This window comes from Sus scrofa, chromosome 7 (genome assembly GCF_000003025.6).
Source record: "Sus scrofa isolate TJ Tabasco breed Duroc chromosome 7, Sscrofa11.1, whole genome shotgun sequence".
NCBI classification, from domain to species: Eukaryota; Metazoa; Chordata; class Mammalia; order Artiodactyla; family Suidae; genus Sus; species Sus scrofa.
Genome location: NC_010449.5, coordinates 94,488,659 through 94,514,064, shown reverse-complemented (window position 1 = coordinate 94,514,064; position 25,406 = coordinate 94,488,659). Strand labels below are relative to the sequence as shown.

General features: G+C 36.6%; 1 protein-coding gene across 7 annotated transcripts in view; it reads right to left on the bottom strand.

Moving 5' to 3' along the window:
• PCNX1 (pecanex homolog 1 (Drosophila)) overlaps positions 1-25,406 on the bottom strand; it is a 173,476-nt gene that overhangs the window by 104,412 nt on the left and 43,658 nt on the right. For all 7 annotated transcript variants that reach the window (XM_021099419.1, XM_021099421.1, XM_021099420.1 and 4 more), the window contains exons 2-5: positions 24,785-24,993; positions 13,795-13,900; positions 7,211-7,256; positions 6,190-6,279 (exon numbers count right to left, since the gene is read on the bottom strand). In XM_021099419.1, coding sequence (XP_020955078.1) covers positions 6,190-6,279; positions 7,211-7,256; positions 13,795-13,900; positions 24,785-24,993 — 451 coding nt within the window. The remainder of the gene's footprint in view (positions 1-6,189; positions 6,280-7,210; positions 7,257-13,794; positions 13,901-24,784; positions 24,994-25,406) is intronic.

Below are 25,406 nucleotides of genomic sequence, written 5' to 3'. Positions count from 1 at the left end.
ATTCCCAAGGGCTGCTTTCTACTTCACAGCTGTACAAAGAAAGCTTTCTATTAATGGAATGAACGGAACTTTCAAATCTCTGACTAGCCTCAGAAAAAATTCTACAGACTATCAACAATAAAATAAGAAGCAACGAAGCATTATATTTTAAATGGACCTGGATTTCTATACGAATTCTGTTCCCTCACTTACTAACTGGGTAACCTTGGGTTACCTTTCTAAGCCTGTTTCCTCATCTGTAAAATGTGATCTCAATCTCACTTTAGTACCATGGGACAACTGAGTCAGTGACATACATTGCTTAGCACAATGCCTGGCACCAATTGAAGCCAGCTATCGTTATTTTACCTAGCAAAATAAAAAAAAATCTTTTTTTGAAAATCTAATTGTTTTATAAATCCACAAAAGCCTAGAGTAATCAGAAACAAACAAAAAAATCAAAAGACTGACCAAAGCCCAAACAAGATATGAAATAATGATATAAGATATCTTACTATTTATAATGGTTGAAAAAATTAAAACAATAATTTCAAGGCAAGATACATTTTATCTTTCACCACTGATGCAACAGTTACAAAACACTTCATAAAAAAAAATTTATCCTCCCCATATCTGTAAGACTATTTCTTTAATCCTCCATTTAGGGCAATGATTAGTCACTTGAGTTACCATATATACTTTTATATATATATGAAAATACAGACATATATAAATATGGATATACATATAAATAGATCCACCTACCCACCTACCCTACACTGTAATTATTCTTGAAATATAGCTTGACAAACGAACTACACAATAGCTGACTTTTTAATATACCTTTTGATAGACAAGGATGGCTAAATCTGTTAGTTCAACTAAAAAAAATACTATTATTGTATTTATCATAACTGCATAGAAAAATACAATAATAGATTCTATATTAAGTCAGACTCTTCCCAGAAGAATTATCTTAAATAGTAAAAGCACACATTCTCCTCTAAGATTAAAATAAGAATGAACTGGAGTTCCCATCATGACTTAGTGAACCCAACTAGTATCCACGAGGACACGAGTCCAATCCCTGGCCTTGCTCAGTGGGTGGGGATCTAGCATTGCTGTGAGCTACGGGGTAGGTCACGGTCTTGGCTCGGATCTAGCACTGCTGTGGCTGTGGTGTGGGCCAGCAGCTATAGCTTCAATTTGACCCCTAGCTTGCGAACCTCCACATGCCATCAGCGCGCCCTAAAAAGACCAAAAAAAAAAAAAAAAAAAAAAAAAGGAAAAAAAGAACGAACTACTAGAAATATTTATGTACTTAAAAAAAATTTAAATGTAGATTAGACCTAAATAATTAAAAACTTAGATATAGCCTCTAGAATGTACCATATAAACTGTGATTTATAAATGACCCCTTAGGCTTTACTTATGTTTTCAAGTCTTAGATAAGTGAAAACAATGTTCATTTATTCAAAACTTCACCACTATACTTGGGTTCCTATATTCTCTAAAAGCCCAAAGTTTAAAAATCAGCACTGTATTAACTTTTCTTTAGTATTAATTAATAATGTTATTTCTAAAAACTCTCATATATATCCCTAATAAACAATCATGGGATGGTGCAATATTAACATTTCAAGGATATGAATTTTATAAAACCACTTAACTCTAAGCAGGTAGGTGAAAATAATTCTAATACACAAGACAATAAAAAATACTAATTATCAAAACCAACTCCTTTCTAAAATATTAATAAAGCAGGAATTTAAGTTTTTCATTTTAAAAGACTCAGCCAAACTTACTTTTTCTTTTCTTTTTTTTTTTGCTTTTCATGGCCACATCTGCAGCATATGGAAATTCCCAGGCTAGGGGTGGAATGGAAGCTGCAGCTGCCAGCCACAGCCATGTGGAATCTGAGCCACATCTGCAACCTACAACTCACAGCAAAGCCAGATCCTTAACCCACTGAGCAAGGCCAGGGATCAAACCAGCGTCCTTATGGATGCTAGTCGGGTTCGTAACCTGCTGAGCCACAGAGGGAACCCCAAACTTACTTTAATACACATGCCTTTTCAATGTTGCTAAATAAATACACCATAATTAGTTTGACTTTGTCAGGAAGAACGTTAGGCGGTTTTAGGAAATTTTCAAGTAAATACGCTTTCTCGGACATTTTTCTCACTGGTAGCAATATCGCCAAAGACAGGTTCAAATCAACCCAGATCGATACTATTTTTCACCTAATTAAACCAATTTCCCATGACTGCTACTAGTAGTGCTCAGGATAAGAAAGGCAAACTGTTCATGGTGGTGTAAACTGGTGTAACCAACCTCCTGCAAAGCTATCTGGCAATATACCCAAAAGCCTTCAAAAAGTATACTTACCTTTTGATCAGTAATCTATTTCTAGAAATTTCTGCTAAAGGATAAAATCAAATATGTGTATATGTTTTAGAAAAATTGTTCACCTCAGGTTGTTAAAAAACTCCTTAAAACACAAAACTATAAAAGTGTTCAATAAAAAGAGGCTGAATAAATTATACTGTCTTATAATAACACCATGTAGGCACTAAAAACATTTTCAAAGATTATACAATAACATGAGAAAATACTTCTATGAAAAAGATGGCACTACATTAAAAAAAAATTATTCCAGTCTGTAAGAATTAAGATTACTAAGGGTATATGTGCATATATTTGCAGAAATGTTTAGTGTAATACATTTAGCCATAAAAAGGAATAAAATCCTGATACATGCTAAGTGAAAGAAGCCAGACACAAAAAGCACCATATTATATAATTCCATTTATATGAAATATCCAGAATAGGCACATGCATAGCGACAGAAAGTAGACTAGTGGTTGATGGACAAAATGGGGGGGGGGGGTTTATAATAATGGTATGGTTTTCTTTTTGGGGTGATGAAATGTTCTTGAACTGGACAGTGTTCATTGGTGCACAAACCTGTGAATATGCTAAAAACAACTGAATTATACATTTCAGAAGGGTAAATTTTATGGTATTTGAATCATATCACAATCAAAGGGAAAAAAGTGATATACCGAAAAATATTATCAACAATTATCAGTGGCAGAAGTGTAAATTATTTTCTCATACTTAACTATATTTTCTAAAATTAATATATATTACTTTCATAAACAAAAGTCATACCTTCCTCCTCTCTTCTAGATCATCCCAATCAATTATTAAAAAAAAAGTTATTTCTCTTACATATTCTTACACAATCCAAGTCTCCTCCTTTATCTTCACTTTCCCTGCGAGCTATCACCTTATACCTCTGATCTCTTTTACAAAAATTCACCAGAAGAGTAGTCTATATTCACTGTTTATAATCCTTTCTCTCTGACATGTATTTTACTCCCACCCCATTAAGAAGCTTATCTAGGTCACCAACATCCTAACACTGTTAAGTCCAACAGTCAAGTCTCAATTTCATATAACTTAACCCATCAGCAACATCCAATAAAACGACAACTCCACTCTCCTTGATATGCTGGGATATAACACCTCAACCTCACCAGTTGTTCCAAATCAGACCTATCAGACTGGAGTGGCTCAGAGCTCAATAGTTGGAACTGTTCATTTTCTATCTATACTCTCTCTTTTGTAAGTCTCATCCAATTTTCTGGCCCCAAAGTAACTAAAATTCAGCAATACTTATAACTAGTTCCTTCATCTTCTACTTGACCCCAGGAATCATATGGGGATGGACTAGGGTCCTGATCTGGGGTAGGGAAGACGTGAGTCAGGCTACGGAGGGAAATATAGATAATCCCTCCTTAGAAGAGAAAAAGTAGAGGACACATCCCCACATCCTGTTTTTTTCCAATCCTGAATCATGTTGATAAAATGAACAGTCAACTAACTGCTAACCAGCTAACTAACGGTCACTCACTGACCTATAAATCCAAACTAGCCAGAGAATCAGCAGAGCCCCAACTAATATTTAAGCAGAATGAACAACAGCCACTAGGTGGCGCCAAACAACAGCCAAGCCCTACAGGCGTCTAGCTCCGACTCCTGGCCAGCTAACCACACAGGCTTTCTGTGTTCCTCAGCTTCATGCTAACCCAACCCCACATCTGACATGACGGATTTTTTTTTTTTTTTTTTTTGTATTTATATACTGAAAACTCCTAAATTTAAAACCTTGACCCAGATTTCTTACCTGAAATCCAGACTTATCATACCATCTCCTAATTATTGCTGCTTAAAGGTCTAACACAACTCGTACTTGCTAAGTCCAAACTGAACCCTCTCTTACTCTCCACCATGCTCTCCCCACCCCTAAATCTGCTCCTTCTTAGTGGTCCCCCATTCAGTTAACAGACTCCATCCTCCCCATTATTTAACCCCAAATCTTAGAGTCATCTATGACTATTCTTTATCTCATACTGTACACCCAAATCCAACAACATATCCTCTCATTAACATCTGCCACACATGATCAGACCACCTTTCATGCCCTGACCTGTGCCGTGATTACTGCAAGAGTCTGTTAACTGAGCTCATATCAGCCTTTGTCCCTTTTAATATAGTCTCAACTTTGTTCTAAGCCATGATATGCTCATCTGCTAAGTAACAATAATAATGGTATTAACGTCAAATGCTTATCATGAAGGTTAACTGGATGAACACATATATAATGCTTAGAAGACCCAAACCAGGGTTTGAGAAGGTAAGGCCTGTAGAGCCAAAGCAGCCCTGCACTTGGTTTTCTAAGTAAAGTTTTAGTGTAACACAGCCATTCCCACCATTTATATGTTGTTTACGGCCCCTTTTGCTCTACAATGGCAGAGCTGAGTGCCTATGAGAGAGAAATGTGGGCAACAAAGCTATAGAGAGGTGTGCTGCACTTCCCGGGCAACTGTGTGCACTGGGTCAAAGTCAAACATCATTATCTTTGTCGGTATATATCTGCAAGGGTAGATCCGTGTGAATATAATTCCCAACCTTCCATACTACAACATGCTTGGGTCCACAAGGTACTTGCTAGATGAAAATAAAGAGTCATATGACCCATAAACACAGTGGCATGAGTCCCTCTAAGATCATAAACCAGTTTTTGAGACACTTTGGTGATTACACATTATAGAAAGGAATACTATAATTCTCAGAGATTAATTCATCTTTCCTTTTTAAAAGAAAACAGCTTCTATATCATATGTTTAAAAGTATTTTTTGAGGGAGGAGGAGGCATGGTTGAGAGGCATGGTCCACAAAAGCAAATAAACAATGATGAGGTGCAACAACTGCAAAAAAAAAAAAGCAGTGAGTTACAGTAATAAACCTAAATTGCAAGTACCAGTAACAAAATATACTTGTAAGAACCAGACCTAGGAAAAGCACTAAATTCGCAAGAAAATGTCACAACTCAGTGATCTATCTGTAACCTCATTAAAAAAGTTTTATAGTTATAAATAGGAAATTTATCAGCCTGCCTGCCTACCAAACATCACCCTAACAAAAACAACATGCTGGAAAAATGCAGACAGGTTTAAAATCCAGTTCTGGCTGATTGATTATAAGCTCCACTTGAAATGGGTATAACATATCCATCCCGCATGTTTGAACATTAAAAGTCACACTTGAAAATGTGGCATTTCTTTATAAAAAGAAAAGGAACTCTATAAAATCCAAAATACTCATTTATAATGGCATCTGAATAGGAGAAAAAGTATCACTTAAAACCAAAGTTTCGTTAAAAATCTGCTCAAGGAAGGCACTGTGTTAGAGGCAGACAGTTTCTCTGTAAGTTCAACAGCAAGTTATTTCTCTGTCAAAACACACTGTCATTTCTGCAGTTGAGCAGCATATGCAGCAGTTGGCATTCCGAGGTCATACTGGATGGAAAAGAACAGTTTTACATCCTAGGTTATCACTAAGCAAGGCAAGATGCTCCAACCAACTAGATAAACTGTGGATTTTTATCTCCGATCCCATGTTATTCTGGGGCATATGCTCATCAAGTTTCTCTGTTTACTTGGCAAAACATGTATAACCTAATTCCGGAAAGCTGTAAGTGCATATGACACTGTGTTACTGTTATCCTAACAAATCATTTTAATATTTCTTAGAAAAATACTGTATTGAATTATTATAATCTTCTGCCCAAATATGAGCATCCCACAAACTCACCCTAGTCAACATAGTATATAAAGTCATCATGAGGTTGAATGTTCTTACCTTGTTCTTCACTTCCTTCCTTACAAAGACTAGAGCTCTGGCCCAGGCTTAAGCTGATATCATCAGAAGTCTTAGCAGTGTCTGTATCTCCTATGAAGTTAAGGGAGACATACGATGACATTAATAGTAAAAGTAAAGGCTGTAGAGTGTGGCATAACGAGAAGGACACAAGGGAGTATACTGGATATCTAGCACCTAGAGCAGTTTTTGTATCAATATTTCATGAATTAATAAATTTTAGTACTAATATTAAAGGGTTACAATAATGGAAGATGCATTAAGCTAACAGGAAGTAGTTAGATCTACTGTTAGTTCACATAATTATTCTTGTAGTGCTACAAACCAAGTCTGAAAAGCTTCATAATATTAACCAATACAACTACTTCTTTGAAAAGAAGTTTTAAAAAGGAAATGCAAATTATGTATGTAATAACAACTTGAAACAACTTAAATTCCCTCCCATGGAAAAATAAGAGTTATAAAATTATAGGGCAAAAATAACAATGAGTTATCTGAAACATATATTGAATAAAAGGCATATATAAGACATACCTTTTTTTTAGTGTCTTACTTGTGCCCAATTTAAAAATTTCATATTAAATTACTTAGTTTTCCACGAACTTCACCCAAACTCATAAAAGTATTTTCCCTCAAGGCAAGGAAGTTTCTTAAAGACCAAAATTTACAATTCATACAACATAATGCAAATGGTGAAATACTTCTATGAAATTGGGACAATGAAAGGGGAACACAATTTAAATCAAGTAATCTTTTTTTCTGGCCATGCCTGCTGCATGCAGAAGTTCCTGGCCCAAGGATCAAACCCTAGCCAAAGCAGTGACAAAGCTGGATCCTTAAACCACTGGGCCACCAGGGAACACCTTTAAGAAATCTTTAAGATACATAATTTTATCTACGAGATAATTTCAAGACTCATTTTTCATTACATGTAATACATGATACAGTTATTTAAAAAAGAAATGGAAAGTCAGAAGTAACTTTCAAGTTAGATGACGCTTACCTTTAATAGTTGCTGCTGTTCCAAGACGAGAGGAACCAGACCCAATCTAAAAACGTGACAACAAAGAAAATGCTAGCTGTGTCATCAGTATAGACTAAAGAGATGATGAAGTGAAATTATATTATCAAAACAAGTCATCAGTCACTTTTATTAATATTAAAGTCACCTGCTGGGCATTACGTGTCAGAGCCACATACCCTATTTGCTGTGGCGCACGCTGCATTTACAGGACAGATGTGCTGGGACACTGAATTCCTCTGCATTCTCAGGACCACAGAGCCCCCAGGGCAAGAGCCTCCAACCCAAGCAATCCAGGTCATAAAATTATTACCATTTTTACGTTGCATCCTGACATGTCAAGTTATAAACAAAAGCAAAACTAGGTGTTAAGTCTATGTGAAATAAACTTAGACTTGTCAGGGTGTATAAAGGGCAAGTTTGGAGAACAAAACACATTAACGTGTGCCACAAAGAGCAACTTAAATCTTATTTCCAATTCTTAGTGTACCAATATGTACTTTCCTGAGTTTCAGACAGAAAGTTAAGTACTTCTTGGTAGACTACTAATATCATATTTTTAAAGAATAAAAAAAACCCAAGGCATCCACAAAAAAAAGGAATTTTTAGTACAAATGCTAAACAGAAAACTAAAATCAAGATAGTATAACATACCCCTAAAACTTCATAACTATCATTTATTATACTACCGTATAAACAAATACCACAAATTCCATGAACACATTAAGGAAACGAAATGTAACAACATGACAGTTATTAAATCAACATGTCTATGTAACTCCTTCTATAACCTGTTTTCAAGGAATTCAAAAAGAAAATAGTCAAGCAAATTTAACATCTCATAATAAAATCAAGAGCATTCATATACTTATATTTTACCAAATCCTCTATCTTTCCTTTCATTGATTCAACTGAACAGGAATATACAGTAAGAAACGTGGTCAAAATATAGGTTAATATTGACCTTTAAGTCACATGAGGGACTTTTTTGATCTGGATGGCAATTAAATGGGTGTGCACATATGTAAAAATCCACCAAGCTGTACACTTAGTATGTGTATACTACACTATGTAAAGTTAGATGTCAGGGAAAAAGTAAGTAAAAATAATCACAGACATACAGGTTAAAACTACTAATAAACTCTTGTTGTAGCCAATAAAAAATAAGCTTTGCAATTTCTTTGAACTGTTTAAGTCTGGTTCTCCTGATTTTTCCTAATTTCTGCTTTCAATTAGCCACAAAAGGCACTGCAACGAGAGAGAAAAAGGCCAAAAAGTACTTTACTGCAAAACAAAGTTTCACTCTTATTACACCTGCTAAATAAATTATAAAACTAACATGTTAATTTTTTACTAGAATAATAAACACAAAACTTCCTAGACAGAAATTTAAAAAAAAGCAAACAAAAATACCATGTTATGCACACCCTTCTAAGATTTAAAAAATTTTTTTAAAGTTATCTGAACATGTATATTGTGGTCATTTGTTCATAACCTCTAAGTGTTTCCTTTTTCTCTCCTTAACAAGTCTTCCATTTTGCTAAGATGCGGGGCATATATCTTTTGATTTGCGAGAAGAGGGCCCAGACACTGATCTAGATGCAGCCCTGGTTCTGGTCAATGAACCTGTGGGGGAGTCTGCTGGAGGGCTTGCAGGAAAGACCTTTTCATATCAGACAAGATGATGACCAAGGACCATTTCTCTGCCTGACACTGTCACCTGCTTCTTACTTTTCAACGGGATCATACCTGAAGGTGCTGCACTCATCCTGCAACAACAAAGAAAAGCCAAAACAACTAGGGAAATTCCAACCCAGAGCCCTAAAATTATTGAGGTGCTAAACAAATGCTACACAGCCACCTCCAAACTTAGGTGACAAACACAAACTCCTATTTCTTTCCGTCAATTAGTGGAGTTCTATTATGTGGTGACACAAACAATTTTTTACTTTTTATTGCTTTTTAGGGCCACAACCGAAGCATATGGAGGTTCCCAGACTAGAGGTCGAATCAGAGCTACAGCTGCCAGCCTACACCACAGCCACAGCAACGCAGGATCCAAGCTGCATCTGTGACCTATACCACAGTTCATGGCAATGCTGGATCCTTAACCCACTGAGCAAGTCTAGGGATCAAACCTGCATCCTTATGGATCCTAGTTGGGTTCATCAACCGCTGAGCCATGAAGGGAACTCCAACAAAAATAATTTTAGGAATTCCCATCGTGGCAAAGCAGAAACGAATCTGACTAGGAACCATGAGGCTGCAGGTATGATCCTTTGCCTTGCTCAGTGGGTTAAGGATCCAGTGTTGCCGTGAGCTGTGGTGTAGGTCGCAGACATGGCTCAGATCTGGCTTTGTGGCTGTGGTGTGGTTCGGCACCTACAGCTCCAATTAGACCCCTAGCCTGGGAACCTCCATGTGCCGTGTTACGGCCCTAAAAGGACAAAAGACCAAAAAAAATAATAATAATAATTTTAAAAGATATAATGGGTGGTAATATTTTGCTATTTTCTGTATTATTTAAAGTTTATCCCCCCAAAATATAAGAGTCATGATTGTTCACATGAGAAACAGAGGATTAAGAATATAAATACAAATACAAGAATACAAATACAAGAATGTAATGCAGTCCCCAAAATGTCACTGTAGAAAAACACCTAACGATATTAACATTCATGAAATATTCAGTAAAGAAAACCAAGATCCAAAGAGCAAGCACACTAAAATCCCTTTGTTTAAAAAAGTTTATTTGATTATGACATTATGGATGGTTTTTATTTTCTTCCTGCTGCTTTCTTTCATTTGCTAATCTAAAAACAAACACATTTAAGAGGAAAAACCTAAGAAAAAAATGGTATCTTCATACACTTAGAGGTGAAGTTTTTATTTGTGTGGTTTGTACAAACTAAAATGGCCCAGTGTTTCTTCTCTTTGATAAGTGCCAAAGAAAAAGTTCAAGAAGGATTACAGATGTCAGAGAAGAAAAATTACTTCTAAGTAAAAAGCTGTCAGGCCAGGCCACTGTTCCATGAAGCCTTGCCCTCTCTCTAGCTGGAAATAATTATTTTCTCCTCTGAAATCATTAGCTCCTTTTCTGTACCATTTCTATAACAACTATTACTTTGTATCTGATATTTCTTTGGCAATCTATAGCATATTTATAACTTACAGACCTCTACCATGAAATTGAAAACTGTTTGAGGTTAATAAGACCTATGACACATCCCAGACCATCAAAATGCCTTAAATACCATCTAGCACTAAAATATTTAAAGGAAGATAAATGAGAAAAGGAAAGAGAGGGAGGTAAGGACAGGTTTTTTAAAAAGGCAGCAGGGCAGGGAGGGAGAAAGGGAAGGGAAAGGGAGAGTAGAAGATGGAAGGCAGAAGGGGAGCAGGGGCAACACTGACTACGGTAGAGCCGCTGTGTTCAAGGAGTTCACTATCAAGTACAGGAGATATTTATAAACAACTACGACAATGTGTAAGAAGAGCTACATACATAAAAAACAAACACATGTAAAAGAGGCTGGGGTATCTCTGTATTGGTAATATCTCTACCAATATACAAAAGGCCCAACTTTACTTCCCCACTTCAGCTTCCCTACAGGATAACAATGTCAATAATTTCTTTTGTTACAACCACTACAAAACAGAAACACCAAAATCCTAGTTGCACAACGGCCTCTGATATCTGCCCATTTTTACTAAAGAGTTAATATTTAAAAAGAAAAACCAAATTAGATACAGACATGTTTTAACTACACTCAAGATGGGACTCCCTCCCTAAAACAGGCAGGGCAAGTTTCAATGGACACGATGCGAAGAGTAGAGTTACCAAAGGTGACTGGCCATTGCCATGTCCTTTCATCTGGCCTACCAAAAAGAAAAAGGAAAAAAGGTATGGCTCTCCAAAAGTCTGCTGGAAAAACACAGGCTTAACCCCAGGGTAAATCTGACATTGCCAACACTTGTCAGTAAGAAAGGCCAGGTTTAATTAAGAATACAAAATATGCAGCCATATTTAAGGACTAAGTCATTTCATTCTATAAAAAGAGACTGAGAAAAAGCACAAAGCCCACAAAAAAAGAGCAGAAAGGTTAGCAACACTTTCCTTCAAACTAGCATTGTAAAAAATGAAATTTAAAAAGCATTAATGTAGTTAAAATGTCACAGCCCTTTTCCAAAATCTTCTTTTTCTTTGTTTGTTTCTTTCTTTCTTTTTTTTGCTTTGCTTTTCAGGGCCACACTGGCAGCATATGGAAGTTCCCAGGCTAGGGATCTAATTAGAGCTGTAGCTGCTGGCCTACACCACGGCCACAGCAATGAGGGATCCGAGCCCCACCTGCAACCTACACCATAGCTCACGGCAATGCTGGATCCTTAACCCAGTGAGTGAGGCCAGGGATTGAACCCATATCCTCATGGATCCTAGGTGGGTTCATTACCACTGAGCCATGATGGGAACTCCCTTTTTTTTCCTTAAAAAAAAAAAAAAAAAAAAAAAATTCATTTGTTCCCCACTCCATCTGCTTGTTAAGGAAAGAAGACACATTTAAGGACCTAAAACAGTTGTTTTACACTCACTCATAATTAAAACTGTTACCAAAATGCAGCAATCCAAATAAATCAGAAATGCAAATCAAAAAAAAGGCAATTTTTTATGAATACATGAGGGAAAAAAGGCCCTAGTAAAGATTTTAATTCACAGAATACGGTATCTTTCATAATTTTATTTTTAGGTTGTGTACAGCTAGCAATGTGGAATAGCAGAATACTGTGGGACAGTCAAGAGAACTAGGTCTGCTACTCATTCATTTGTTAAATGAGGAGCCAGGTCTGATTTCTACCACCAAATTGTTCTTACCTCTATAGATAAAAAGTATTTAGCAATGATGAACCGAAAGTCAACTGTGCAGAAGGCAATATATAGGCAGTGGAAAAAAAGAGGGAAATCTCCCCTGTATAGAGTTACAAACTACCTCATACATCAAAAACTTAGTGCTGTATTCACAATAGCCAGGACATGGAAACAACCCAAATGTCCATCGACAGATGATGGATTCGGAAGAGGTGGTATATATACACAATGGAATACTACTCAGCCATAAAAAAGGATGACATAATGCCATTTGCAGCAACATGGATGGAACTAGAGAATCTCATCCTGAGTGAAATGAGCCAGAAAGACAAAGATAAATACCATATGATATCACTTATAACTGGAATCTAATATCCAGCACAAATGAACATCTCCTCAGAAAAGAAAATCATGGACTTGGAGAAGAGACTTGTGGTTGCCTGATGGGAGGGGGAGGGAGTGGGAGGGATCGGGAGCTTGGGCTTATCAGACACAACCTAGAATAGATTTACAAAGAGATCCTGCTGAATAGCATTGAGAACTATGTCTAGATACTCATGTCGCAACAGAAGAAAGGGTGGGGGAAAAAACTATAACTGCAATGTATACATCTAAGGATAACCTGACCCCCTTGCTGTACAGTGGGAAAAAAAAAAAAAAAACTTAGTGCTGAATAAATACGATAAATAAGGGCTCTGTCTGCAAGAGAAAGGGGCAACACCACAAGGTCTTTGAAAATCATGATGGTTTTAAGAAGAGTTAGGCTGGAGAATAAAGAGGGCTAAGTCTCTGGAACGCAAAAGAGGAGGAAGGAAGACGGTTTCAGTCCACATGCAGTGCAGGGTAACAGGAGGAAGACTGGCATGAAAAGCAAGAAGTGAGGTCCAGCCTACACTCTTTAAATCAGCTATTTCTTCTTCCAGATAATGAAAGTGCTGAGACAATGACCACTAAAACTCACGGTTAATCTCTAGTTCTAAAAAGCTATAAGCACTTTAAAGTTCTCACTGAGCTTACCATCTTATGTTTCTAGAATTTTATTCTAGCTGGTATAGTCATTTATTTGCTGAGAAGGCAAGAAGCAATAACTGGGACTTTTGATCAGTGTGAGAGATGCTTGGGCTCAAAAGGAGAAGTACAGCAGAAAACGCCCAGCTGGGGTTAGACAGAATGAAAGTAAAGCCAGCTTCAGCAAAGTTCCGAGATACTTTCAAAATTACTATTTTAAATTAAAAGTAAAAGTTACATAGCAGAAAGACACTAAAATTGGCAAAAGCAGACTTGTATTCTAGTTCCAGCTCAGGATGTTCCATCGATAACCTGAATGAGATTTTGAGGAAGTTATTTCATTTTTTTGTTGCCACTTTTAAACTAGGGGTAACTACTAACACCTCTACCTCTCCAATACAGACACTGTGAAGGTAAGCACAAGCTAGAAGCTCATTCCTAAAGGCGCTCACCAACGACTGTCTTGATCCAAACTACCCCCAGGTAATGAGCACACAGAATGTGCCCAGCAACAAGGAACTTATTTAACATGACATTTCTGGTTTAAAACAGTATTAATAAAAGATGACTGATAAACAATCAAAAAATTAGTAATCAGCAAGATAAACCCAAACACAACTGACAATACAGCGAATATGTGAGACCACCATCAGAAGCAGGTTGAAGAGCAAAACAAAACAGCACAGGTTCCTACCTGGTTGCTTGGATCTAGGCCAGCATAAGAATTTCTTGAACTGCAACCAACTGGGGGTGTGGCCTCTCGAATGAACTCGGACATTTCGATCCCCCCACCAGGATCACTGTTGGGGGAAAAATGAGAAAAGAAGAGTAACTTTCATTATTCTACCACAAATGGTTTTTCTTCTTGTTTAAGCTATTTTGTCTGTAAAATTAAGAGGTTCATATATTTAATACAGCAATTGGAAAAAAAATTCTTCTTCAATAAGTCTGATAATTTCAACTATTTTATAACCATGTCACTGCTCCAAAATATTTACAACTCTCTCCCAAACTGCCTACATCCAATCCAACATTAGAAACTGGCCTTAAATACAACTGTAGCATACCAAATACAGCACATATTTTATGTTAGGTGCCATAAAACCACTCTAGCAAAGACACAGCTTGCCTTTTGTTTTCCAGTAGCAAAGAGAAATCTATCACTTGTAGATCTCACATTACCTGATCACTCCAGGAGCACGGCCTGATTGTGCTGCATGAACATGCTGAGAACTGTCCTTGTCAAGCTATTTGTACCTGTGTTTTTTAAGTTAACAGAATTTAACTGGGATACTAACTTGTCTTACAGAACCAGAAACCTAAGATTTTAAATTTGCACATGTTGAGTTGGAAGGCCTAAGTTAAAAAAGTGAAATGATGCTACATAGAAACAACAGGTAGTAGAAAGAGAGAGAGAAAAGTACTAGGTTCAAAGAACAGAGAGGATATCCACATATAGTACTTACAGATAATGGGATTTCCCAACTGGGAAATAAGATCACACCAAACTTCAAAAAACTTTCCAAAATTTTATAATAAGTTTCCTCAAGAACACAACTTTTAAAACAATTCTGGCCTAAAAGTTATCATAACCCTATTTTTTTTTTTTTTTTTTTTAAGGACCATACCTGTGTATGTGCAAGTTCCCAGGCTACGGGTAGAATTGTAGCTGCAGCTGCTGGCCTACTCCACAGCCATAGCAATGCCAGATCCAAGCCACATCTGCGACATACACAGCAGCTTGTGGCAACACGGGATCCTTAATCCACTGATCGAGGCCAGGGATCGAACCCGCATCCTCATGGATACTAGTTGGGTTCTTAACCCATAGCCACAACAGGAACTCCCCCATAATCCTATTTTTGGCCCAAAGTTTTTTATTCATTCTATTTGGTACACAAAGTAAGTCAGTAAATTTTTTTTAACTATTAAGGATAAAAAGCTCTGGAATACATGCTGAACATCACTGTGGACATCACAACTTTTCTGGTGAACCACCTCCTCCCAAGTCCTCCTATGGTTCTGGGTAATGCTGACCCCATGCTCAGGTTTAGGGGTAAGCTTTACTGGTCAAAGCCAATCAGCATATCTCAATCTATTGGTCGTGGCAATCAGTAGTTCTAGAAAAAGCACATGACCCAACTTAGCCTGTTTGAAGACATCCCTTAAACATAGACTTTTCAGTAACATGAGCCATAAATTACTTTAAGCTTGCTTGGGTGGGGTATTCCAACAGCTGCAATCAAAAGATCTAGGCAGGAGTTCCCGTCGTGGCTCAGTGGTTAACGAATCCGACTAGGAACCATGAGGTTGCGGGTTCGATCCCCGGCCTTGCTCAGTGGGTTAAGGATCCGGTGTTGCCGTGAGCTGTGGTGTAGGTCACAGACGCACCTCGGATCCCACGTTGCTGTGGCTCTGGCGTAAGCTGGTGGCTACAGCTCTGATTAGACCCCTAGCCTGGGAACCTCCATATGCCGCAGGAGCGGCCCAAGAAATGGCAAAAAAGACAACAACAACAACAACAAAAAGATCTAGGCAAAAGAGAATTGGCTACAAGTAAGTACAACCTTCCATTTATGTTTCTATCACTACAGCTATTTGAATTCTAATGTATGCTTTAAATTAATGGCCTCATAACTATCATGTCTTTATTTGCTTACTGGGTCCCTAACTCTAGGCCACTGCCTACAGCTAGCTAATGTCCAAGAATGGAAATTAGCTTTGTAACTTGCTACCCATTTATAAAAATAAAACACACTAGAACTCGGCTACAAATATGATGGCCAACTCCGCACACAAATGTCCATGTGTGAGAAAAGTAGAAATATGTTCAAGTTTGTGGGCCATTTGTTATCAAGTTACTCAAGCTATCAAGGCCAAAATGAGAAATATTTTTCCATGTTGGAAAAATCTTAAGTGTCTATATACAGGCAGCTATCATCCACTGAACTACTGATGAGTAATAACCTACAACATTACTGTTCACCTGAATGCATTCTCTAATTCAGATTGCAAAGAAATCAGAAGATGGAGAGCATGGTGAAGAGCAAAGAATATTCAATACCACAGAAAGGATAGAGTCCTCATCTTGCCTAGTTTACATGCATCAGTTTTAGTGACATGTAACTTACATACCATAAAATTCATCCACTGAAATTGAGCAATTCAATGACTTTTAGTATCTTCATAAAGTTATGCAGCCATCACCACAGTCAATTTTAGAACATTTTTATCATCTCAAATGCAAACCCATTTGGCTGTTACCCACCCCATCCCTCCCCCATAAGCCCTAAGCAACCACTAATCTACTTTCTGTTACTATAAATTTGCCTATTCTGGATTTTTTTTTCATATAAATGGAATAACATAACATGTGGTCTTTTCTAACTGGCTTCTTTCACTCAGTCTAATGTTTTCAAGGTTCATCTGCATTGTAACACTTATCAGTGCTTTATATTTTTATGGCCTAATAATATTCCTGTATAGATAGAATACATTTTGTTTATTCACTCATCAGCTGATGAACACTCTTGCCTAGTGTTATACATCACTTTTAACAGCAAGTCCAAATGATCACAATTGGAACATAGTTATTATGAACAGCAAAATGAATATTACTTATTACATTCCAGTCATAGGAGCACATGCTTTACTTGAATATTCTCATGAACCATTCCCCTGAAAATTTATGATACAAATACTATCATTTTCATTTTACAGATGAAAAAACTGAAAACCAAAAGGTGAAAAACTCTGCCTAAGGTCTCAGAGGAGTAAACAACATAAGCCAAATCACTGGTATATGAAGTTCAGGTGGGAAGGCAGGCAATGCATCTTACTTCCTCAGCCCTCTCCAACGTTTATCCTATCTGATCTTTCTGAGGTTTTTCCCTACACACTTGAGTGTCATAACCAGTCAGGATTGAGATAAGATTTGAATACCAGAGTCTAAGACACCACTAATGCCTTTTAACAAACAGGCACTTAAGTTCTCTTTCCAATTCAAAACCAGGCATAAACACCATTATCGAGGGCAGATCTCTTAACCTCAGCACTACCGACATTTGGGGCTACACAACTGTCGACTGTAGGGGACCTTCCTGTACACTGTAGGATGGTTAGCAGCATCCCCGACCTCTACCCACCAGATGCCAGTAGCACTTCTCCTGGTTATGACAACCAGCAATGTCTCCAAATATTGCCAAATGTCTCCTGGGGGGCAGGGTCATCTCCAGTGGAGAAACAATAATCTAGAACTAATGCTCAGTGGCCAACAATGAGGAAGGAGGTATTAAGGGAGCCCCCCCCAAAAAAGGAAAAAACAAACAGGCAAAAAGCTTCATTTTAGAAAATATAAATCCTCTTGCAAACCTACTGTACCTTTCTCTTCTCTACAAATTCAAAAATAGAACTTTTAGTCAGCTATCAGTGTCCCAACATAATTTCTTTCTCTTTCATTGTATGGCGCACCCACGGCATATGCAAGTTCCCAGGCCAGGGACTGAATCCAAGCTACAGCTGCAACCTACACCGCAGCTGTGGCAACACTAGATCCTAAACTCACTGCACCTGGCAGGAGAGCGAACCCACTCAGTCAAATTCTTAATCGACTGCGCCACAGTGGGAATTCCCCTAACACACAAATTAACTAAGAATTTTCTTTATTAGCAAGACTTGCATACTTTTGGTCACGGAGATTTCATCATATACCTGGAAAGTATCGTAGTTTACAATTCTCACAGAAGTAATTTACTGCAATAAGCAATACACCAAATTTAGGGAATTTCTATCTTTATATCTTAATTTCCTCATGTGTTAAAAAGAAAATACCAGGAGCAGAGGAAGGCAGAAAAGCAGAATGGGTCTAATCTGAATTATAAAAGAGACTTCACAAATTAATTTAATTATTTTCATTAACTTCTCAGGCTTTAATTGGAACTTTACGGCACCATTACAGTACTAAACTTACAAATCTAATCTGAACACAAGGATGTTCATCAAAGTATGAATGGATAAAAATAAAGTTCCTAAACAAAATAAACCTTCAGAAACTTTAAAATTAACCTGCCTATATTTTAAACGAATCCTTAAATTACAATAATGAAAAGAAAATATGATCTGTCTCCAAATATTTGTATTCAAATCCTAAAAGTCAATGTGCTCAATTTCTTCTTCTAAAACATTAGGAATGTAAGGCAAACATGAATGACTTTGACTCTTTCTCTAAAGAGTTAATAAGCATTTCTGAATTGCTATGCCACGGCCAAGGAAAACCAAAAACACATGTAGTATGAGTCCTACTATATTCATTCATTCATGTAACAAATTGACAGCTGTAATGTACCAAGCATAGTATTTTCCTGTTCATTTCTGTTCCTCAGAACAAAGATTTACAAGTGGCAGAGTGGAGGAAAGGAGATGTCAAAAGCAAAAATCTACAACAAAGATCTTATTTAATAATGAAACCTGAAAACTCTCTTTAAGATTAGTAGAAGACAAGGATATATACCAACACTATTTCAACTGATTTTGATTGATTTCAATTGGCTATAGCTGTTAGAAGTTAGAGCCAATGAAAAGTTAAACAAGAAGCATAGGGATTGAAAGGAAGAACTAAAACTGACATCATTTATAGAAAATTTTTAAAAACCTACAAAATTTTACCATTAATAAGGAAGTTGAATAAGGTTACTGGATACAAAGTAGCTTGCTACACTACATTTAATGGGAGAAAAACAAAAAGTAAGTACAAAAATCATATAACAGCAGAAAAAAAATAATTTGGCAAATTTAATAAAAGCTATGCCAGTCTTTTAACGGAGAAACAATAAATCTTTACACTGAAAGACATTAAAGAAGACTAAATAAATGCAGAGATTCAATATGGTAAAATATCAATTCTCAGCAGAGGAATCTACATATCCAATGTAATTCCAATAAAAACCCTAAGTTCTTTTCTTTTTTCTTTTTTTAGGGCCACACTGCAGTATATTGAAGTCCCCAGGCTAGGGGTCGAATCTGAGCTATAGCTGCCACCTATGCCACAGCCACAGCAACACAGGATCCACGCCACGTCTACAACCTACACCACAGTTCACAGCAACACCGGATCCTTAATCCACTGAGGGAGGCCAGGGATCGAATGGCATTCTGATGGATACTAGTCAGGCTGGTTACCACTGAGCCACTATGGAAACTCCAAAACCCTAAGTTCTTACAGACTTTGCCCAGCAAACTGTACATGTATATATCAAAGATCAAGGAGCCAAGAATAGCAAAGTCAGTCCTAAAAAAGAACAAGAGAGGAGGTTTGTCCCACCAGGTATCAAAAGTCATGCTATAAAGATAACAGCAATTAAGATAGTGTGGTAACTGCACAGGATAAACAACTTGATCAAGAGAACAGACTACAGCTCAGAAACATACCCTCCTCATAGGAAAACTTAATTTATGACAAAGTAAATAACACAGATTACCAGGACAAAGTCTGTTTAACAAATACTGATTAAACTAATTATTAATAAAGAAAAAAAAGTCCCAAATCCTTATTTGGCAAAAGATCAAAATAATTTACAGTAAACCTGAAATGTGAAAAGAAAAATGAAACTTAAAAATAAGGGAGTTCCCTAATGGCTCAGAGGGTTAAGGATCTGATGTTGTCACTGCTCTGACTTGGGTTCGATACCTGCCCCCAAACTGCCACATGCCATGTGCACAGCCAAAAATAAAACCATAAAAAGACAATATAGGGAAATACCTTGTTTTTCCTTTTTATGGCTGCACCTGTGGTATATGGAAGTTCCTGGGCTGAGGATCAAATCGGAGCTGCAGCTGTCAGCCTATACCACAGCCACAGATTTGAGCCACATCTGCAACCTACATCACAGCTTGCGACAACACTGGTTCCCTAATCCACTGAGCAAGCCCAGGGATCAAACCCACATCCTCATGGACACTATGTTGGGTTCTTAACCCACTGAGCCACAATGGATAATTCTCTTTCTGATATATCTGTGGGAAATAATTTCTTAAATAAGATGAAAATGTTAATTACAAAAAAAAGATAAATGTATATTAAATTTAAGAATGTATGATAATCATAAATTTTAAGAAAAGAAAAATGACAAGCTACAAACTGAGAAAAGATGTATGGAATGTATATAACCAATAAAGGAGTAGTTTAATGAATACATTTTTTTAAAAATCCTTTTTCTTAAACAATAAGAAAAAGAGGACCCCAAAGAAAAATGAAACAATAAATGAATGGGCACTGGAAAGAGCAGAAAGCTTAAAATGACCATATATGCAAGATAAGATGCTCAACCTCATTAGTTATCAGAAAGGATACGTCAAAGTCAAAATGATACACTTATAACACTTACCTGTTAAAATGACAAAATGTTACAACTGACCAGTAGCAAATATTGATGACAATATAAAATAATGACTTTCACAAACAGTGACAGTATAAACTGGTACAATCATTTTGGCAGAATGTGAAAAGACCCTGTGAACCAGCTTACATATACTAGATATACACATATGTACCAAGAGACATGTACAATAATGTGTTATCAGAGCAAAAAAAACTAGAAATAATATGAATGGCTATCAAGAGAAGAACAGATAAACTGTAGTCTATTCCCATAGCAGGAGAATACACAGCAGCAAACGTGATATACACTTCTGCACACAAAAAAGCTCTTCACAGAGAAATACATACAGTATGATTCTGATTAGGATGTCATAAGGCAGACAATATTAAATAATATATGTTTAGGAATACCTACAAAGACTGTATTAACAAAAAGTAAAGGACTCACTAACAGAAAATTCAAGATAATGGTCACTCCTGAAGAAAAAAGAGTAGAATGAAGTGGGAAAGGAATACATGAAAACTCGTATGGTATTTGTATCATGTCCTATTATGTGGGTAATTAAGTATGCACTTGATTATTACACTCTAAATTATACATATAATTCATACAGTTTGGAAATACATATATTTCACAATAAAAAATTTTGAAAGCTAAAAGAAGATAGAAAAATTCAGTAACAAAAGCAATTAAAAAATACACACAATTATCCAGAACTAATAAGTACTAACAACTATTGCACGATTACCATGTATCAGAAGTGGTTCTAAGTGCTTTATATATATGATCTCATTTATGCTAATAATCCTATAAGACAGCACTATCATTTCTCATCCTCCAGATGAAAAAGCCAAGGTATAAAAAGCTTGAGTAACTCTCCTGAGGTCATACAATCACGAAGTGATTCAAGCCCCTGGCAGATTAAGTACAGAATATATTTTCTGTTTGCTTACCCAGTGAATAAGGGTATGCATTTCCTATCAGAAATAGAATAAAGAAGTATGTAGAACCAACTAGAAAGACCTGAAGTTTTATGAGACATAGAAGACAAGTGACTAAATGGATATATATAGACCACGTCTCTGAGGGATTCCTATTTTAAAAGTTGACTTCTCTTCAGATTTAATACAATTATCATCAAAATTCTGAAATTTTCTGGAAGATGAGCACACAAAGGAATATATCACACACATTGAAAAAAACTAAGTAAGTATATGCATTGGAACAACTAAGATAATACTGAAAGAAACATACTGAATAGGGATTCACACTGCTCAGTATTAAGTATATCAGAAAGCCATAAAAAAAAATAGCATGTTATTAACAAAAAGAGAAGTCAACGGGGCAGAAAACAAAGCCCAGAAATGCACATAATAAAAGTATGCTATATGAAAAGCAAGAACTTGAAAATTACCAGGGGAAAAATGCATTGTTCACTCAGTGTTGTTGGTACTAATAAACTTAAGAAAGGAAATTAGAATGTTTCCAAATTGACTTCAATTTAAGAGTAAAAAATAAAATGATAAAAATACTGAAAGTAGATACAGGTGGACATTTACATAATTTGAGGGAAGAAAAATTATCTTACAAAACTTGATATCAAAGATAAATCTAATAAACATTCACAGACTAAAACAGATCACAGAAAAGTAAATTGTGGCATATAAATACATAAATAAAACACCATTAAGTGAGGAAAAAGTATTTGGCACAAAGACAGAGCTGATACCCTTCATAAATATCTTCTCTAAGAGAAAAAAAACTAACCACTGAGAGAAAAACATACAATTCACAAAATAACAAATATAAATGGAACAACACAAGAAAAACACCTCCATTTCACCTGCAATCCAAAAACTGAAAAACTAATCAATGAGATATCTACCAGTTTGTGAAAATACTAAGTACTCAGTGTTGTCAAATCTGCAAAATGAAGAAGCCTTCAAACTGCTTGTCTTAGTAATTAAAGGGAAATTTGGAATTTGGCAATACAGACTAAAAGACTTTTAAAATAGGTCTAGCTTTCTAGTACTTCTACTTCTGGTAAATCACGATAAAAAAATTAATCAGGAGTTCCCATCGTGGCGCAGTGGTTAACGAATCCGACTAGGAACCATGAGGTTGCGGGTTCGATCCCTGCCCTTGCTCAGTGGGTTAACGATCTGGCGTTGCCGTGAGCTGTGGTGTAGGTTGCAGACGCGGCTGGGATCCCTCGTTGCTGTGGCTCTGGCGTAGGCCGGTGGCTACAGCTCCGATTCGACCCCTAGCCTGGGAACCTCCATATGCCGCGGGAGCAGCCCAAGAAATAGCAAAAAGACAAAAAAAAAAAAAAAAAAAAAAAAAAAAAAAAAATTTAATCATTTAAACTTTAAACATATTTAAATTTAAATTTGAAAATTACTGAAATAACCCGAAAACAAGATAGCTAAATTATGGTATACCCACAAAATGGAATACTGTGTAGTTATTTAAAAAATAATCACAGAAAAAATGTCTTCACTAGTTAAAAACATTTCCTGAGTACCTATCAGTCCCAGAGCCTGTTACAGAACCTAGGAATATAATAGCCCGCAGGAAAAACAATGCCATGCCTTCAAGAAGCTTATAATGTAAACAAATGATTAAGTAAGATATATTTCAGACCGTGATTAATGGTATTAACAAAACTATTACAAAGGTAAAATATCTGTTTAATGAACAAATAGGGGAATCACTTACAGACAGACAAAAAACTAAATCAATGAGAGAAAAATGTAATCAAAAAGAGACAAATAAAGCCTTTTAGTGCACTGGGGAATATATAGAAACATTACGTGTCTTAATAAATGAGTACAACTTTTAATGATATTACTGACATCTTGATACCTGAAACATTACATATTATACTGAGTGGAAACATGGCATGGTGAAACGCATGAACTCCAGAGTGTAACTGTCTAGATTATTTGATCTTTCTCATTTTACTTTCCACATGTGTAAATCAGGGATAGTAACAACACCCACCTCATAAAACTGTTTTGAGGACTGAATAATCTTAAAAATATTAGGTGCTCATACAGTAACTGTTTAAGAATTACATTAGGGGTACCTGTTATTTCTATAAAATCACAATAGCTTTTGGCTCTAATAAAGTAAATCCATCTGTCCAGAATGAGAAAGTGAGTGAGGCCAAGGCAATGGGATAGACTGTGACTGAGAGCAGTAGGGGGACTATTTTAGCTGGGACAGGAAAAGAAAGACTCCAGGAGGGTGACATCTACACAGAGCTGTACCTTAGGAAGACAGTCGTGCTAAGATCTAGGGGAGGAAAAGCTGAGTCTCTAAGGTGAGAATATAAAATTGAAAAAAATTTACAATAAAGTGAAAAATGAAGATTGTAAATGTCAGGTAAAATATTATCACAATTTCCTTCAATATACAGACATTTTTAATATGTATAAATAAAAAATAAATGCTTAAATTTATAAGCCACTATTTATTATATCTTTAAGTGGTTCCATTGGTTTTGGTCTTTGGTGTGAATAACTACTATGGCTATTATTGTTCTAATATGTTATTTATTAATAAGGCCAAGGATTTTTTTTTTTTTTTGTCTTTTGTCTTTTTTTACGGCCGCACCCGTGGCACATGAAGGTTCCCAGACTTGGGGTCTAATTGGAGTTGTAGCCGCTGGTCTACACCAGAGCCACAGCAACGTGGGATCCGAGCTGCGTCTGCAACCTATACCACAGCTCACGGCAACGCTGGATCCTTAACCCACTGAGCAAGGCCAGGGGCCGAACCCACAACTTCAACGTTCCTAGTCGAATTCATTAACCACTGAGCCACAACAGGAACTCCAAGGCCAAGGATGTTGATTTATTCCCAGATAGACAGTTTTGCTAGGGTATAATGTGACAATCATATCTGTCACTATATCAGCAGAAGATCAACCATTGCCTCAAGACCACATAAACATAACAGCCATGACATGGAGTTCCCATAATGGCTCAGCGGAAACAAACCTGACTAGTATCCATGAGAACCTGGGTTTGATCACTGGCCTCGCTCAGTGGGTCAGGGATCTGGTGTTGCCGTGAGCTACAGTGTAGGTTGTGAACGCAGACTGGATCCTGGACCCCAAGTTGCTGTGACACAGTCCGGCAGCTGCAGCTCTGATTCAACCCCTAGCCTGGCAACTTCCATATGCTGCAGGTGCAGCCCTGAAATCTAAATAACTAAATAGAACAGACATGACATCATAATCACGTCATTGTACACATACCCCATTACACATCATTACAAACTGAGTGACGTGGGTATCCTTACCTCGGGCCATTGCTGTCTTTTCTCCTTGTTGAACAGTTGCCTTGCTCAGCTTTTCCTCCCTGATCTGTGAACTCGTTTGCATTCCTATCAACAATTTCTCCAGCATCAAGCGCTCTGTGGAGTCGATAGTTGACCATCTTCAGAACAATGAAAACAGCAGCTATCACAGGACAATAAACTGCTACTATGATCATGGAAGAAGGAAGGGCCTTTAAGAGAAAGAAAATGAAAATAGGCATTTTAAAATAGTTTATATTTTATTTAACTAGAGAAACCTGTAACTAATAGAATAAATGCACGCATTCTCACACAATGCAACAACTGCATTCCCAGCACTAAGTTGTAAAAGTACAAGACAGTACTATCCAATACAGTAGTCACTGGCTACATGTGACTACTGAGCACCTGAAATGTGGTTAGCCTGAATTGAGATGTGTGCTAAGAATAAAACAGCACTGGATTTTGAAGACTCAGTATGGAAAAAAGAAGGCAAAATATCTCAATTTTTATATTGATTACATGTTGAAATAGATTTAGACCATACTGGGTTATAAAAATATGCTATTAAAATTATTTTCACCTATTTCTTTTAACTTTTTTAGATGTGGCTACTAGGAAATTA